This window comes from Megascapheus bottae, chromosome 13 (genome assembly GCF_031878675.1).
Source record: "Megascapheus bottae isolate mThoBot1 chromosome 13, mThoBot2.hap1, whole genome shotgun sequence".
Classification (NCBI taxonomy): domain Eukaryota; kingdom Metazoa; phylum Chordata; class Mammalia; order Rodentia; family Geomyidae; genus Megascapheus; species Megascapheus bottae.
In genome coordinates this window covers 47,123,941-47,139,728 of record NC_143521.1, presented here as the reverse complement: position 1 = coordinate 47,139,728, position 15,788 = coordinate 47,123,941, and the positions used below count along the sequence as shown (strand labels likewise).

The following is a 15,788-nucleotide window of genomic DNA, read 5'->3' as shown; positions in this document are numbered from 1 at the left end:
GCTCTAGCCTTGAGAAAGTCCAAGGACAGTGCTCAGGCCCTGAGCTCAAGCCCAGGACTGGCAAAAAAAAAAAAAAAAAAAAAAAAAAAAATTACAATTGCTGTTACATGAAACTAAAATGTTAAGGTATAATTAGACAATATATACCAAACAAGTAAGAAAAATCTGACACATTAGATGTTTTGATTAAATAATCTTGGTTCATGCTACTCGGGGATTAGGGGGTTGTGTCAGTTCTAAGGCTTGAACTCTGGATCAGCTGTCCCTGACCTCTTCAGCTCAAAGTTAGTGTTCTACCACTTTGAGCTACAGTGCCACTTCCAGTTTTCTGATGGTTAACTGGAGATAAGAGTCTCACAGACTTAAGTGCCTGGCCTGGCTTTGAACAAAGTCCCTCAGATCTCAGGCTCCTGAGTACCTAGGATTATAGACATGAGTCATCAGCACATGGCTTCATACTACCCTTCCACATTTACAATTGTGCAAGCATAATTTAGCAAAAATATAATCAGAAGATTCTCACTTATCCTATTACACTACACATCTGTATTCAAAAAAGGTCACTGTCCAGATAAATAACTTAGTTCCCAAATGTCTTTTAAAATAGCCTGAGGAACCAGGGCTATGGCTTAAATGGGAGATCATCTAAAAAAGGGAGTCCTGTGTTCTTCCAGTACCACTCCCCACCACCAAACACCCCCAAAAAACTAAACACCAAGAAAACAAAATTAAAAAAGAAAAAAACCTTAGGGATAATATATGACAGATTAAAAAAGAATTCAATGTCCTATACAGATACAGAGCAACAAGAACGAGATCTTTTTGGAAAAAAAAAAATGACCATCAAACAATGTACATCACTATGAAGAACACAGCTTAAGATAAAGATAAAATACAGTAGGAAGGTTAAAAAGCAGCTCATTCTTGCCATGTGTACCCCAAAGAGGAACAGTGAGGTCCTGATAATTTATACAATCAGTAACATTCTACTAAGAACCAGCACCAATTAATCATCCTTAAACTGTACAATATACAATTATTAACAAGAAAAGTCATCTGGCAAGTTTACAAGCTACTTGAGACTATTCCATTATAAATTTGGGTAACTTGAGCGTCCATTAACCAAGTTCTTACTTAAGTAGTAGCTGAATGCCACAACCAGAGGAAGTATTCATTTTTAAAGACATAGCATACTTACTTAAGAATAGTTTTTGCACTACTGCAGTCTTCAAATCGAATGGAGTAACCAACTTCCTGGCCCAGCATCACATCCATTTCATCAGCAACTCTCTGAGCCACACTCATTGCAGCCACTCTCCTGGGCTGGGTACAGGCAACTCCTCTCTTAGGTCCTGGTAATGACCGCATGTACTCCACACACCACTGTGGAATCTATTAAATAAGATCACATTTAAATTATTCCATTCTTATCTAAGCATCAAGTATATTATTAATGTATTTTTCATCTCATTCAAATAATTTAAAACAAAATTCAATTAGGAAAACACGAGAAACACTTATGATTCAAACTTGTAATAACCTGAGCTCTCTACACCAAGGAGTTATATCTAACACTGACTCAGGCCATGATTAATCTGAGGTATTGGGTATACTGACACTATGCTCAATGACATTCCATCATTATTTCTCTTTATGCAATAAAAAAGATCCAAGTTATCAGCAAATTATACTTCTTAACAAATGCCCATTTCCAAAAATATCTTAGTTTTAAAGCAGATAACATTTTTTGTAACTACTATAAACTGCATCTTTAAATTCAATTCAAATTCCATCATCCCAAATAGTACACCCAATTGTACTTTAGCTATCATCTAAAAATTCAACTTCAGCTGGGAGTTTGGTCTAGTGGTAGATTGCTTGCCTAGCAAGCACAAGGACCTGAGTTTGATTCCTCAGTACCACATATATAGAAAAAAGCTGGAAGTGGTGCTGTGGCTCTAGTGGTAGAGCTCTAGCCCTGAGAAAAGTCCAAAGACAGTGCTGAGGCCCTGAGTTCAAGCCCCTCAACTGGCCCAAAATAAAAATTCAACTTTAGTTACTGCTCATATTCAACAGAACCTTGTTTAAGATCCAACTGTACCTAAAGAAATCACACTACACATAAAGGTAGCCAGGGTGAAAATGGAAAAGAAAAAAACCAAGCTTTGGTAGTGAAGATAACATTCACTCTGTTCCATTATGCAGACACTAATGTATCCTCCACTGTTGAGTCCTGATCCAGACATTCAAAAGGAAAAGAACTATGGGAAAAATATAAATGCCCACCACATTTTACACAGGAATCAGTGCTACACAGCCATGTGTTTCTCTATCAATGTTTCCAAAAGCCTCTCAAACTCCAATGGCCGCAAGATACATGGCTTATTTGGTAGGTGTTTGCACAATGACAGCTGAAAAACAGTGGTTGCTATACTTTAAAGTACTCTCTGCAATCTGGGGATAGCTCTTGTTATAGCCCATGGAAAGCAGAGCTAATCCACTACTTTTCTGGGAACAAATATCTTTATAAGGTTAAAATGAACAACAGTAAACTAAAGAATTATCTTCCTAGTTCTGTAAATCAACAAAAATCAGTTAATGGCCTTCTAGTAAGGCTTCATCATTTCATCAATCATCCTGCAAAGGCACAATGCATTTTAATGGGCACCGACTTGCATATTAAAGGCATTTAAAAGTAATTCAGAATTCTTAATACACTCACTCTACTGAAATGGATAATTCATCTTTATTTCAAAAACAAGATAGCTGTGGTGAATTTAGCAGTTCTCAAACTTTCAGGATTTCTTTATACTCTGAAATTAACTGAGAATGACAACCTAATAAACATTAAATGTACAAATTACAAAAGTGAAAATCTGCTAAAATCCCTTTCTTTAAAAAAAAAAAACCTACGTTCATACGTGTTCAAACAAAAACACATTACAAAGAAAAAGTTCAGCTAGTAGACTGCATTATTTTTATATTTTTAGAAAATCAGTTGGACTAATAGAAGGTAGCTGATTCTTTTACCTGCTTCTACGCCATATATACTCTGTTTTGCCTGCATAATACAAAGGAAATACTTGGACCCTTGAGTTTCAGGAATAACTTTCCAGAACAAATTGGGCTGGGTCCAGTGACTCATGCCTAAATCCTAGCTACTCAGAAGGCTGAGATATGAGGATCTTGGTTCAAAGCCAGCTTGAGCACTAACATCCAAGAGACTCTTAGCTCCAATTAACCACCAGAAAACCAGAAGCAGTGCTGTGGCTAAGGAGTAGGGCTAGAGCCTTGAGCCCAGGCCCAGAGTTCAAGTCCCACTACCAACCAAAACCAAACAACAACAAAAACAAAATACTTGGTGAATGCATATAGAAAACTGAATTACAAAGCAAAGTTCTGAAATAGACTAGCTCATTCAAGCCAATCACCAGTTCTACTGGCTATCAGCAATTTTCCCTTCTATTACATGAAGATCTTTTCTTAAAATAAATCCTCAAAAGCTTGAATATGGTGGCTCAAACCTAATCCTAGCTATTCTAGACCCTGAAAAATCTTAGTTCCAGGGCAGAACAGGCAAAAAGTCCGACTCAACGGTATGTGCCTGTCATTAGATACTTCAGAAAGCATTAAATAGAAGGGTTGCCATTCTAGGATGGTCCCAGGCAGAAAATAACATCTTATCTCAAAAATAATCAGTGCTACAGGCATGGTTCAGCACAAGAGTAGCTGCTTGGCAAACACAGGCCACTTTCTAGAATTTGTGTTCCCCATTGGTGGGGGAAGCCACAAAACTGATCCTCAACCCTTTACTCTTCAAGAGACTACCTTCAGTAGTCCTTTTTATTAACTTCTATTTTACATAGAAGGCAAAAATGTCAGTCCTCATTAGCTCTCACCTAAAATCTAGTAAGTTATTTCCATCAGAATGATTTTATTGGTATCTCAAACTTAAGTGTAAAAGCAAAACCAATTTTCACTTTTCTTGCCACACACTCAGGGCAATGATTTCCCTCTTGTAAACTTATGCCTGTACTCCTGCTGTCCATTTGGCTGAAGTAGCTTCAGTCTCTTCTATTATATACACACAAAGTAGCAATACAAAATGTCCATACTGTGGATCATCTGTCAAAGTGACTTATTACTTTAGATTTCATTTAGATGGTCTCATTTTCTCACTGGCACAGAGATAACCAAAACTATGGTTGACATTGGAGTAGGTTTTAATAAGCATATGCCAAAAAAATCATTTGAATGAAATTCACTTTACAAACTGTCTGGGTTTTCCCCTTCAAATCCTACAATCTTAAGTAGTCATATGTCAAGTACCCTCCAAAGACAATGCCTTTGTTTTTAATTACTGGGGTTTGAACTCAGTCTTGTGCTTTTTAAGCTGGCACACACTGCTAAGCAACACCTTCAACCCCATTTTCCACCAATTATTTTCAAGATAGAATCCCATTTCCCACGAAGGGTGCTAATTTAGACTTCCCATCTTCACCATTACAGGTACACCTCATCACCACATCCAGCCTCTCAGTGAAGACAATGCCTTGTAGACTTTTCTAACTATGTACCTTTGACATATCTCTGCATATTAACACAGGTAATTATTAAATTCATTTCAACCATTTCCCAAATTTTCTACAATGACAACTTCTGTAATCATGATATATATTTACCTATATATATATTCAAACATATAAAAGTATGTTTATATTACTCAGCAAAAACTTGCAGAAATAACACTCTTTTCACCTACCAGGTTAGTAAAAATCTCAAGCTTGGAAAAAAAGGCTATCTGGCTGTATTTATCACAAATGATACCTCAACACAGCATACTTACCCATAAAATCATTAAAAAACGTCGCAGATATCTATCCACAGGGGCCTAGTAAAAAATGCCTTATCTGCATTTGACAATTTCTAGGTATATTAGTAATGAGGCACCTTAGACACTGTTTAGTGGGGCTGGGAAGAGCCAAACAGAAGTCATAAGTAGGCTTTACTATAAGCCTTTTCGCACTCATACTTTTTAAAAGAATATTAAAAAACAAAACACCACTTTGTGGTTCAGATCTCACCACTCAGCACAAGAACACAAACTTTATGCCTCCAATTACATACCTAACCCCAGAGTCAATGTGGGTTGGAGATTTTCACCTCCACACCTAAGTTAACAGAACTGAAGAATATATGACTCCCCACAGTATTCTCCCTTACTAATCATCACAGTAGCTATTCTTCAAGGTGTTCTACAAGATAAACAATGGAAATGATCACTCAGATCAACTAAACAATATCTACTAAGTTTTAACACTAGTAAAAATATGCAACAGTCCACAATAACTCACCTGTGTTGTTTTACCAGACCCAGTCTCACCAACAAGTACAAATGATTGATGTCTAACAAGAATATCTGTAAATCTATCCTTGTATTCCCACACTGGAAGCTGAAGACGTTTCTTTAGAATATCATAGTAGCGAGGGGTATGGGGTAAGTTGGTGAATGGATTAATGCACTGTGGAAGTGATGTGTGTCCTGCATGTCCAGTGTGTGCTGAGTGGGCAGAATGTGTAGAATGTGTTGAATGAGCTGAGTGGGTTGAATGAGCTGAATGAGATGCTTTTAAAGGTGGCAATCCAGCACTGATAAGCATAGCATTAGTTGAAGCTCGCAACTCCTTCTCCTTTTCTTTCTCCCTCTCCCGTTCTCTATCTCCTCTATCACGTTCTCGATCTCGATCTTTGGAACGATCTTCACGATCCCGGTCACGATCTCGATCTTTCCTACAAATAAAAAATGTTAAGTTCAGATTCACAGTTGTGCAAAAACCGTGCTTATCGTAGCATGGTCACAAAGATCTAAATCTCAATAGCTAATGAAGCATTGACCAATTCCCCAAAATCTGTCATAAACATCTCTTACATAATGACACAGTATATCTAAATTCTCCTTCAACAACTTTTAACAAGACAACACAAGAACTGAGCCTCATGCAAATAAAAAGCCCTACTTATTTTAACAAAAGAAGTCAAGGACTAAGTATAAGGTAAGGAAAAGGTCAAGTTGTAAAAAAGGGATATCACAATCTTTCCCAGAAAGTTTAGCGAAAAATTATTTTTTGCAGTTTCATGCCATAATGCTAAATAAAAAAGCATAGTTTAACATTATATACAGTATCACAAATACATATATATATATACTACTTGTAAGAAAAACAAAATAAAAAATACTTTATTCCTGGCTTTAATTGATTACTTGTATATTTTCACATACCTTCAGTCAGTAAAATATAGCAATGTTAGAAAAAAGTTTCACTGAACATTGTTCACTGAAGTTGTTTCTAAAATGTTAATTTTTTTCCAGGTTAATTCCTTTAATTGAAGTTAAGCCAATGTTAAAGAATACCAGTTCTGGTATCCACTTCTAGTTATTAGAGATAAACTCTAATACCATTATCTATGCTAGGAAATCAGACAAGTAGCATGGCTCTGAGACATACCTATAAGTGACCTGATAGTTGATAGCCTGTGCTTACTCATTTTACTATTCACTTAACATCAGACAATTCTCACACTGAACTCAGACTTAAAACAACGAGCCAATATGCCATAAGACACAACTGTGTTATTGTTTCTTATTCTTAAATGTTTTCTGTGAATGAAGGATCAGAAGCAGGGTAAAAGAGAGTATTTGCGCTCCAGAATACACAAGTGCATGCACACATGCAAGCATGCGCACACAGGCAACAATAATTCAATTCACATAGAATATAGCTAAAATACAAAATTTAGATAGCATTCAGTTAGAATACTTCAGTCAACTAGCCAACTATATCTGAGCTTATCCTTCTTAAAATATCTAATTTTATTCCAAGCATGATTAATCAGAAGGGGAAAAAAGCCTTATTTTATAAAGCTCACTGACTTAGATGGCATAACAGCTTGAATAAAGCCACTCACCTTACCCAACACACATACACATACATATACATACACACACACACACACACACACACACACCTCTCAAAGATAACAACATAAGATGAAGTGTCACAATTTGAAATCTGAAAGTCCTAGACTGTCTCTGAATATGCTATTAACCATCTACTTTGTTTCTCCCATTATGATTCTGGTCTAAGGTGGTCATAAATAAGCATAAGCCCCCAAACATGGAGAGTAATATATAAATGGCATTTAATATGTCCAGGAAATGTAAGAAGCACTATGGTTACAAATGGCTGAAACTAGAGACAACCCTTAGTCACCTGGTCTAGGTTCACACCTGTAATCCTAACTGTGATCTTCCTGAAAGTGGAAATCACCAAGGATCAAGGGTAGCTTGGGATACAGGGCAAGTTAGTAAAATCCCATCTTAACCAATGAACTAGATGTAGGTGATATGCACTTATTATCTTAACTTTACAGAAAGTTACACGAATATTTTTGACTCAACTGGCTTGGGCAAAAATTGAATACAAGAAAAGCAAAAAGAGTCCAAGGATATGGTTTAAGTGGTAGAGCAACCACTTAACAGCTGGTATTAGATGGGGTTTTGTTTCTCTATGGGCACAGTGGCTTATACCTGTAATCCTAGGTACTGAGGAGGCTGAGATCAAAGCCAGCCCAGGCACTAAAGATCATGAGACTCTCTCCAGTTAACCACTAGAAACTTGGCACTGTGGCTCAATGGGGTGGGGTGGTAGCCTTGAGCTGAAGAGCTCAGGGTCAGCAACCAGGCCCAGAGTCCAAGTTCCATGACTGACCAAAAAAAAAAAGGGGGGGGGAGGATTTATGTTTCTAATAATCACTTCATCATGGAATAAATCAAAAGGCTTAATGGACTTCTCCAGTATCCAGCACAGTACCAAGCACTTAAAAAGATATAGACCTGCCCCTTCACCTTATAAAATGTAGACAAAAAGGCATGATGAGAAAACTAGACCAATGTTCTGGTTTAAAAAAACAAAAAACCATGCCTGACAATGGTTTAAGGATCCACCTCATTCACAACTTCATATTCCCCCTTCCCTCCCCCAAAAATGAAATATTCAAAACCACATACAAGGTATAAACTTTGCAAAGTGAAAAACTTAAATAAAAGTCATCAGGTTAAATAAAGCAACTATGAGGATACAAAAACCTCCTGAAACTACATCCTATAGTAAGGATTAAAAATCCATTAAGCAGGGGCCAGGAGTTTGGCCTAGTGGTAGAGTGCTTGCCTAGCACGTACAAAGACCCAGGTTCGATTCCTTGGTACCACATACATAGCAAAAAGCCGGAAGTGGTGCTGAGGCTCAAGTAGTAGAGTGATAGCCTTGAGAAAGTCCAAGGGCAGTGCTCAAGCCCTGAGCCCAAGCCCAGGACTAGCAAAAAATAAAATAAAAAAAATAAAAATCCATTAAGCAGGGACCCAAGCCCTCTGCTTCACAAGTCTGTAAACTTGTACAGGACTATTCTTTTTTGAACAGGTACATCTCTAGCTCACAGTACTTCCTTCCCCACCTATCAATGGTGGCAATTTTTTTCAGTGCTTCATGTAATTGAAGTGTGCATAAAATATTGCCTGGCATACTGGAAATATCTAATAAATACTGGTGGTAATTTTTTTAATTAGACTAGAATAACTCCTTTAAAATTCACCTGGAAGTTGGGTGCTGTGGCTCATGCCTGTAATCCTAGCTACTCAGAAGGCTGAGATCAGAGCCAGTACCAGGGCACTAAAAAGCCCTAGAGACTCATCTCCAATTAACTACTAGAAAACAGGAGGTGGGCTGGGGCTCAAGGGTAGGGTAGTAGCCATGAGCTGATGAGCTGCTCAGGGACAGCATTCAGGCCCACACTTCAAGCCCCATGATAGACACACAGACACAGACACAGACACACAAATTCACACGGAGTATTAAAATAGGCACTGAAATAGTTCTAGAGAGGATGTAAACTCATCATCACAATCAATACTTTAATGAAACATCTCCCTGTTCTCCCTTTACTGGTAATCTTACTTTCAGGAACATCTAAGCACAGTTGTCAGGGGCACAATATGTTTATTTAAAAATGTTCACCATGATTTTCATCTGCAAACCACATAGAAAGTACTTAAGTATCAACAAGCAAGACATTAGTTGAGTTACCATGAACCTTTACAACTGGAACACTATGCAACCAATGAAAAGGATAACATATCTATCTACCGCTAGTTACATTTTAGAGAAAAGTCAAAGCACATATAATGACACATATTGAAAGATTCACCTCCAGATATTAAATGTTAATACCAGGGACCAAAAACTGCTCTCAGAATGTTCCCCAAAGATGCAGAGAAAAGTTTCAGGGAATCTACTGCATTCTAAACACCTTCGGGCAGGGATATTTCTGTTCCAGGAAAGCAAGTCATTTAACCTCACCTACCAAAAGGAATTGTGGTGAAAATGTGTTCACATGACAAAGCACCTATAAGAGTGTCAGGCATGCAGCATACCCTCTATTTGTGGTATAAGAGTCTACTTTCAATTAACAGGAAAAGCTCTTAGAAAGTAATACAACCAAATCAGCATTGGAATAAAAATGTTTCTAAGTTTAAAAAAAGTTTCAGCCAAGAGGATCAAGGTTCAAAGCCAGCGGGCTCAAAAGAACCTGAGACTCCTATCTTCAATTAACCTCAAGAAAACACGGGGAGAAGTAGGGCTTGGCTCCAGGGTAGGGCAGAGTTCAAGCCTTATGACCGACTTAAAAAAAGAGTTCCAGCCTGGTGTGGTGGCTCATGACTATAATCCTAGCTACTCAGGAGGCTGAGATCTGAGGATGAGGGTTCAAAGCCAGCCTGGACACTGAAAAGTCCCTGAGATCCAATTAACCACCAGAAAACCAGAAGTGGCGCTGTGGCGCAAAGGTATGTGGCTCAAGGGGTAGGCCGGTAGCCTTGACCTGAAGAGCTCAGAGACAACACCCAGGCCCAGAGTTCAAGTCCCACAATAGACAAAGAAAAAAAAAGTTCCTTCCATATCTCACATTTCCTGTCACTTGGTAATTTTATATTGAAGACTATGGACTTATTAAAAATAGGAAAAAGAGGTCTGAATACATAGCAAAAACTTACAACTTTTCCACCTTACTTCAACCATTTAAGTATGAAAGAATAAATGCTTTTCAGTAAGAAGCATGAAATTACTGAATTAAGTCCTTTCTAGTTATTCCCCTTTGTGAATACTGGAGAAATAAGACCACTTTTTTTTTTTTTTGCCATTTGTGGGGCTTGAACTCAGGGCTGGAGCACTGTCCTTGGACTTTTCTCAAAGCTAGAGCTCTACCACTTGAGCCACAGCACCACTTCCAGCTTTTTCTATGTATATGGCAGGAGGAATGGAACCTGGGTCTTCGTGCATGCTAGGCAAGCACTCTACCACTAGGCCACACTAAGACCAATTTTTGACATTCAAATTCATAAAACAGATAAAAAGACAAACTAATGTAAAAATCACCTCCAGGCTAAGGACAGGTGGCTCATGCCTTTAATCCTGGCTGATCAGGAGGCTGAGATCTGAGGATAATAATTTGAGCCTAGTCAAAGCAGGTAGGTATGTTGAGACTCTCATCTCCAACAACCAAATATCCAGAAGTAGACCTTGTGGCTCAAACGGTGGAGCACTAGCCTTTGTCACAAAAGTTCAGAGACAGCATCCAGGCCTTGAATTCAAGCCCTAGAACTAACTAACTCTAACACCCTCCCTCCCCCCCCCCACACTCTCCTTTTCTGATTCTCTCTAGAACTTCAGCACATTCTACAAATGAACTCTCCATTACAGACAGGCAAATACATGTTAACACCCACAGACATTATGGTATCATCACAGACCCCAAAGTGTTACTTTTATCAAGGGCTTGTGCTTTCCAAGAGAATGTCAAAACCTACACACACACACACACACACACACACACACACACACACACACACACACACACACACACACACACACCATGGACCCATTACTGCCAGGAATGCATTTTAAATAGTGCACAAATGCAGAAATACAATCAATTCCATCCCATTCCAATCTGACCTTGTAGATCAGTTGTATGCTGGCCAGACAACAAGCAATGTTTGCATCACAAGAATGAAGGACCAAGCCTTCCCTCACTTTACAAACCCATCATTGACATGTCATTAAAACTACAGCATCACACAGTACTTTTAGCATGGAAGTGCAAAGAGCAATCTTCTAGACTCTACTTATAAGAACTATGTGCTCTATCCCAAACCATCTTAACTCTTCTTGTCTCCTCCTGTAAGTGGAGCAGAGTAGACTTGAAGGTTCTCTAAGAATCTATAAAGAGCTCGAGGGTACTAACACCCTATGCCTATTGTCTGGAGCAGCCTTAGAGACTTGTTTTATAATGTTACTTAATACACAAGGTCTAGTATTGTAAGTTTTAAAAATATACAAAATTAGAATGTGAAAGGCACCCAAAGGTACATCCTACTCTAGATTCCTTAGAATACAAAAAAAGAAAACTTTATGTGAACAAAACTTCACAGAAATTACAAAGATGATACTGATCTGTGTCCCAACACACACTTCCTACTTACGTGGAGTTTCTAGCTTTAAACACCTAAAAGATCGGAATTTACACTGGACAAAAGGTAACTGACACAAATGCCACCCTTAGGGAAAGAAAAAAGTAAACCACCACCGAGAACCTACAAAGGAACTTCTAACCCACACCAGAGCCTTTACTCTGCCACAAACAATAACCATTCTTTCTTTTCTACAATTATTTAAAAAAAAAAAAAAACCACCACACTAAAACGCCGAGGATATTTCAAATGACCAAGACCACGTGTTTTCCAAGAGAAACATGTACATTTACTTCATGGACCCCGTCACTAATGCCGAGGAACGCATTCTTAAATGGTGCACCCGAGAACCGTCATCATCGTCTGTCTTTCAAAAGTAACTTAGGAAGGAAAGGCAGGGAGATGGCGGAAAACTAAAAGAAAAAAAAGAACTTTAAAAGGGGGAGACATGCGGCCTCCCCAGGGATGCCCAAATAACCTGCCTGAGCAGGAAATAAAAGGAGATGGCGGGAGCAAAGGCCTGGAGAAGCGCAAGTGTTGTCTTCTCATCGACCTATGCAGGCAGGCTCTCCCCCGCCCTCCGTCGAACTCGACGGCTCCTACCCCAGGGCCCATCTACTCGCCCATCCGCCCATCCATCCACGAGGTACGCTCCACGTTTTCCTTCCTCCCAGCAGGCCCGCCACAATCCCGCCACCCACCGCCAAACTCCCCGGAGGTGGCCGGCCTCGCGGAGGGCCCCGGCCGACACCCCCTCCGGGCCTGCCCCGGGGCCGCGCGCTCCCCCCTTCCCGAGCGCCCCGTCCCGCTCCCCGCGGGCCCTCGGCCCAGCAAGACCTGGTGCCCTTGGGCGGAGGCCTCCCCGCCGCCCTCCCCGCCCCCTGCCCGGCTCGGGAGTCCGGACCACGAGGCCCGCGCCGCCTTCTTCCCGCCCGACTGCAGCCCACAGGGCCGCTGGCCGAGGGCCGGGCGCGGAGGAGCGCGGGGAGGACGGGGCGGGCGGGCGGAGGGAGGGAGTCGGAGCCGCCGCCGCCGCCGCCGCCGCCCTCGTGGCCGCCCCAGGCCTCTCCGCCCTCCACACAAGGCCGGGCGGCGGCCCCGCCATTCGCATCCCGGCGCCCTTGCGGGCCGATCAGGCGCCGCTCCTCCTCCTCCAACCCCCAAAGCAGCCAAGGCCCGGTCGGCGGGTCCCTCGCCGGCCCCCCCCCCGCCGCCCCCCGAGCCCGAGCCGCCGCCTCGCGCCCCGGGCCTGGCTTACCCATCGGTCCCCGCACGCTTCTTGCCGGAGGGGTAATCCTCCCCGAGATCCAACCGGTGCCGCTTGGACATCTTCACCCTCGCCCAGCAGAAGGAACCAACCAGAGATAAAGCGGACGGCTTTATCCGCTCAGTCGAGAGCAGCGACTTCACTCACGGGGTGTGTGGGGGGGAAAACCTCCACCCCTCCCGCTACAACAGCCCACACCGTGCGGCCCGAACCAGAAGCTAAAATGGCGGCGGCGACGAGGGCTGGGCCTGCGCGCGCGCTGCCGCAGCGTGCGTGCTGTGCGTGCGAACGTGGGGCGCGCGCACGCCGTCCAGAGGCGGGCTCTCCAGCCCTGTCCTGCTGTACGATTGGCTGGATCATTCGGCGCCGGATGTGTCTCCTCCCTTCACCCGGAGGTGGGATCCAGGCTGAGCTGCTGTTTGGGCGGGAGTGAGTCTGTGGCCTTCCCACGCCTGCTGGCTCACCCTAACGCCTCTGATGAAGAAATCCCGTCTGCCTTGTATGAATCTGGACTTAAAGGAGTGTAAAACTTGGAGAAGTTTAGAAACTGAGGAAGTTGATATAGCTAATTAATGGCAGTGCCAGAATTGGAACCCAGCACAACCTGGAACCTGTAGCCAGTGCGCCAATCACTAGGACAGTGGGAAAAGGTTAGCTTGCCATGGTCCCCGTTTACACTCGTTATTTTAAAAAAACTGTAATTAACAGAAGGGTTACAGTTACAGTCTCCAGATAGAGGGTGCATTACTTCATACACATGGATACCCTTCTCATGTTTTTGTCCCCATTTCCCTTCCCCACTCCTCCCTTTATCTTGTTTCCCCCCTTCCCTTTCCTATTTCAAATAAGCAAATAAACGTATATATAATATACCAGATTACAAGGTAAGATACTGTAACAATATGAGAATAACCCAGGGACAACAAAAGAGATGAGAAATAACATAGTACATTAAGAATAACAGTCACACATACTATACATAAAATCCAGTACGGATAACGTGTTCTCACGTTATAGATGTTTCTGAGACCAGAGTATAAAAAATTGTCATCAAGGGCGCTATTTGCTTTATTCTGCTTGTTTGGTGTCCTCTGTCATGCACACAGCATTTCAGTGTTAGCCCAGCCTCTGTCTTCAGTCTTGTGGTCAACCCTGCAAGGCATTTTAAAGACGTACACGCTAAGGCCCAGCAAAGATTAAGAAAGTACACACCCATTAAGACTGCATCTAACACCAGAGTAAATTGGTGAAGCATAGTGACCCTTATAGATCTACCTGTCTGGTTTTTTTTTTTTAATTTATTCTAAAAAAGAAATACTTAGAAACGACCTCAAACAGGGCCATCTCTGTCTTTCTTGTAACAGCCAATCAAAGACTGCTCTGACGACCACAGTGAAGTTCTTAATGGATTCTCAGAACAGCACTAGGAATTAAATTCAATAGAAACATTGCAAGGAATGAGAGTTTTTATCTTTGTAACAAATCCACATTCCAACATCAGCACAAAGAAATGGGGGTAACTTTTAGATTCATTTATGAAATATTCAATATAACTGTGTACTCTAAATGTACACTATGACTACATTGGTTTTAATATATAATCACTGAAACTTGGAAACGTTTCCATTTTTCTCTTTCTGCCTCAGGAAACCTGTGCCCCAAGTTATGCCCCAATTTACCCAAGCAGTTAGCTTCACAGGCAGAAACAAATTTCAGATTTCACTCTTAGTCAGTCCCAGGCTCCAAGTTACCAGTTTGAGGGATACAATAAAGTAATCTAAAAATGTGGAGAAACAATAAGGGGGGAGATAGGAGGTTACCGTTTTACCTGCAGAAGTGTCCAAACTGAGAGAATCAGCCTGTCATAAATATATAAGAAGACTTGGTGAAGGTAGATCTGAAATATAAGTGATGTGAATTTGCTCTTAAGCCTAGGGCAGATCTGAAGAAAGTCACCAGTCTGGTACATTGAAACTTAAATGGCTGAAGAAAGTCCATGTTTACCAAAATAGTAGTTACTTTTCTGGACTCAAAAATAAGGAGGAAGCCAGGAAATAGTGACTCTCACCTATAATCCTAGCTATTCAGGATGCTGAGATCTGAGAACGGCTCTTCGAAGTTAGTCTGGGCAGGATAATCCATGAGACTCTTACCTCCAGTTAATTAACAAAAAAGACCAAAAGTGATGCTGTGGCTCAAGTAGTAGAGACTAGTCTTGAGCACAAACCATCAAAGACAGGATCCAAGCCTAGAGTTCAGGACAGGCACGCACACACAAAAATAAAGAAGAAAAATCCTAGCTTCTGGGGATTGTCACACACTCTGAAAGGATAAACCACCCTTGATTTTTTTAAAGACATAATTATTGCTAGAGTAGACTCATCCTATGAAGTCTTCCACATCTGGCTAGAAATGTTTCCAGGAAATACTCCATGACTCTGACTCTTGTCTTCAAAATAATCTCAGATCCATTATTTGCTTGATAGTATAACTTTAGCTATCTGGAGGACATAGCTTAAGCCACTAACAAGCTCCCATTTTCAAACCAAAGGTGTCTCCCAATCTAAATTAATGGATAATAATGATAAGAGTAAACACATATAAAGCACTTATTATAAACAAATATTTAAACCTCTCACTATGGAATCATGGAATCTGGTGTTTGGAATCTGACTTGTTTGCCGGTGAAGAAAAAGACTAAGAGTCTAAGACATGCACAAAAAGGCTAAGAATGGAGACCAGAAAGTGGTTCTGGATTCAGGCCAGACTACATGTGTGCCTAACAGCTAAAACTGAGCTGCTGCTGATAAACAGATTCTTATGCCACACAATTCTCCTAGGCAGAAAATTACTGATTATCTCAATTGACAAATGTCTCTATTGTCCAAGTGGGAGACTTAATTTACAGGGCTCTTCATTGATAACTCAGGTTTTGAACAC

General features: G+C 41.0%; 1 protein-coding gene across 1 annotated transcript in view; it reads right to left on the bottom strand.

Annotated features, from left to right (window-relative positions):
• The window catches only part of Dhx15 (DEAH-box helicase 15), a 43,726-nt gene extending 30,642 nt beyond the window's left edge, over positions 1 to 13,084 (bottom strand). Inside the window, exons 1-3 of the mRNA XM_090343762.1 lie at positions 12,840 to 13,084; positions 5,355 to 5,790; positions 1,199 to 1,392 (exon numbers count right to left, since the gene is read on the bottom strand). Coding sequence (XP_090199888.1) covers positions 1,199 to 1,392; positions 5,355 to 5,790; positions 12,840 to 12,910 — 701 coding nt within the window. The 5' untranslated portion in view covers positions 12,911 to 13,084. The remainder of the gene's footprint in view (positions 1 to 1,198; positions 1,393 to 5,354; positions 5,791 to 12,839) is intronic.
• Between the last annotated feature and the right edge of the window lie 2,704 nt (positions 13,085 to 15,788).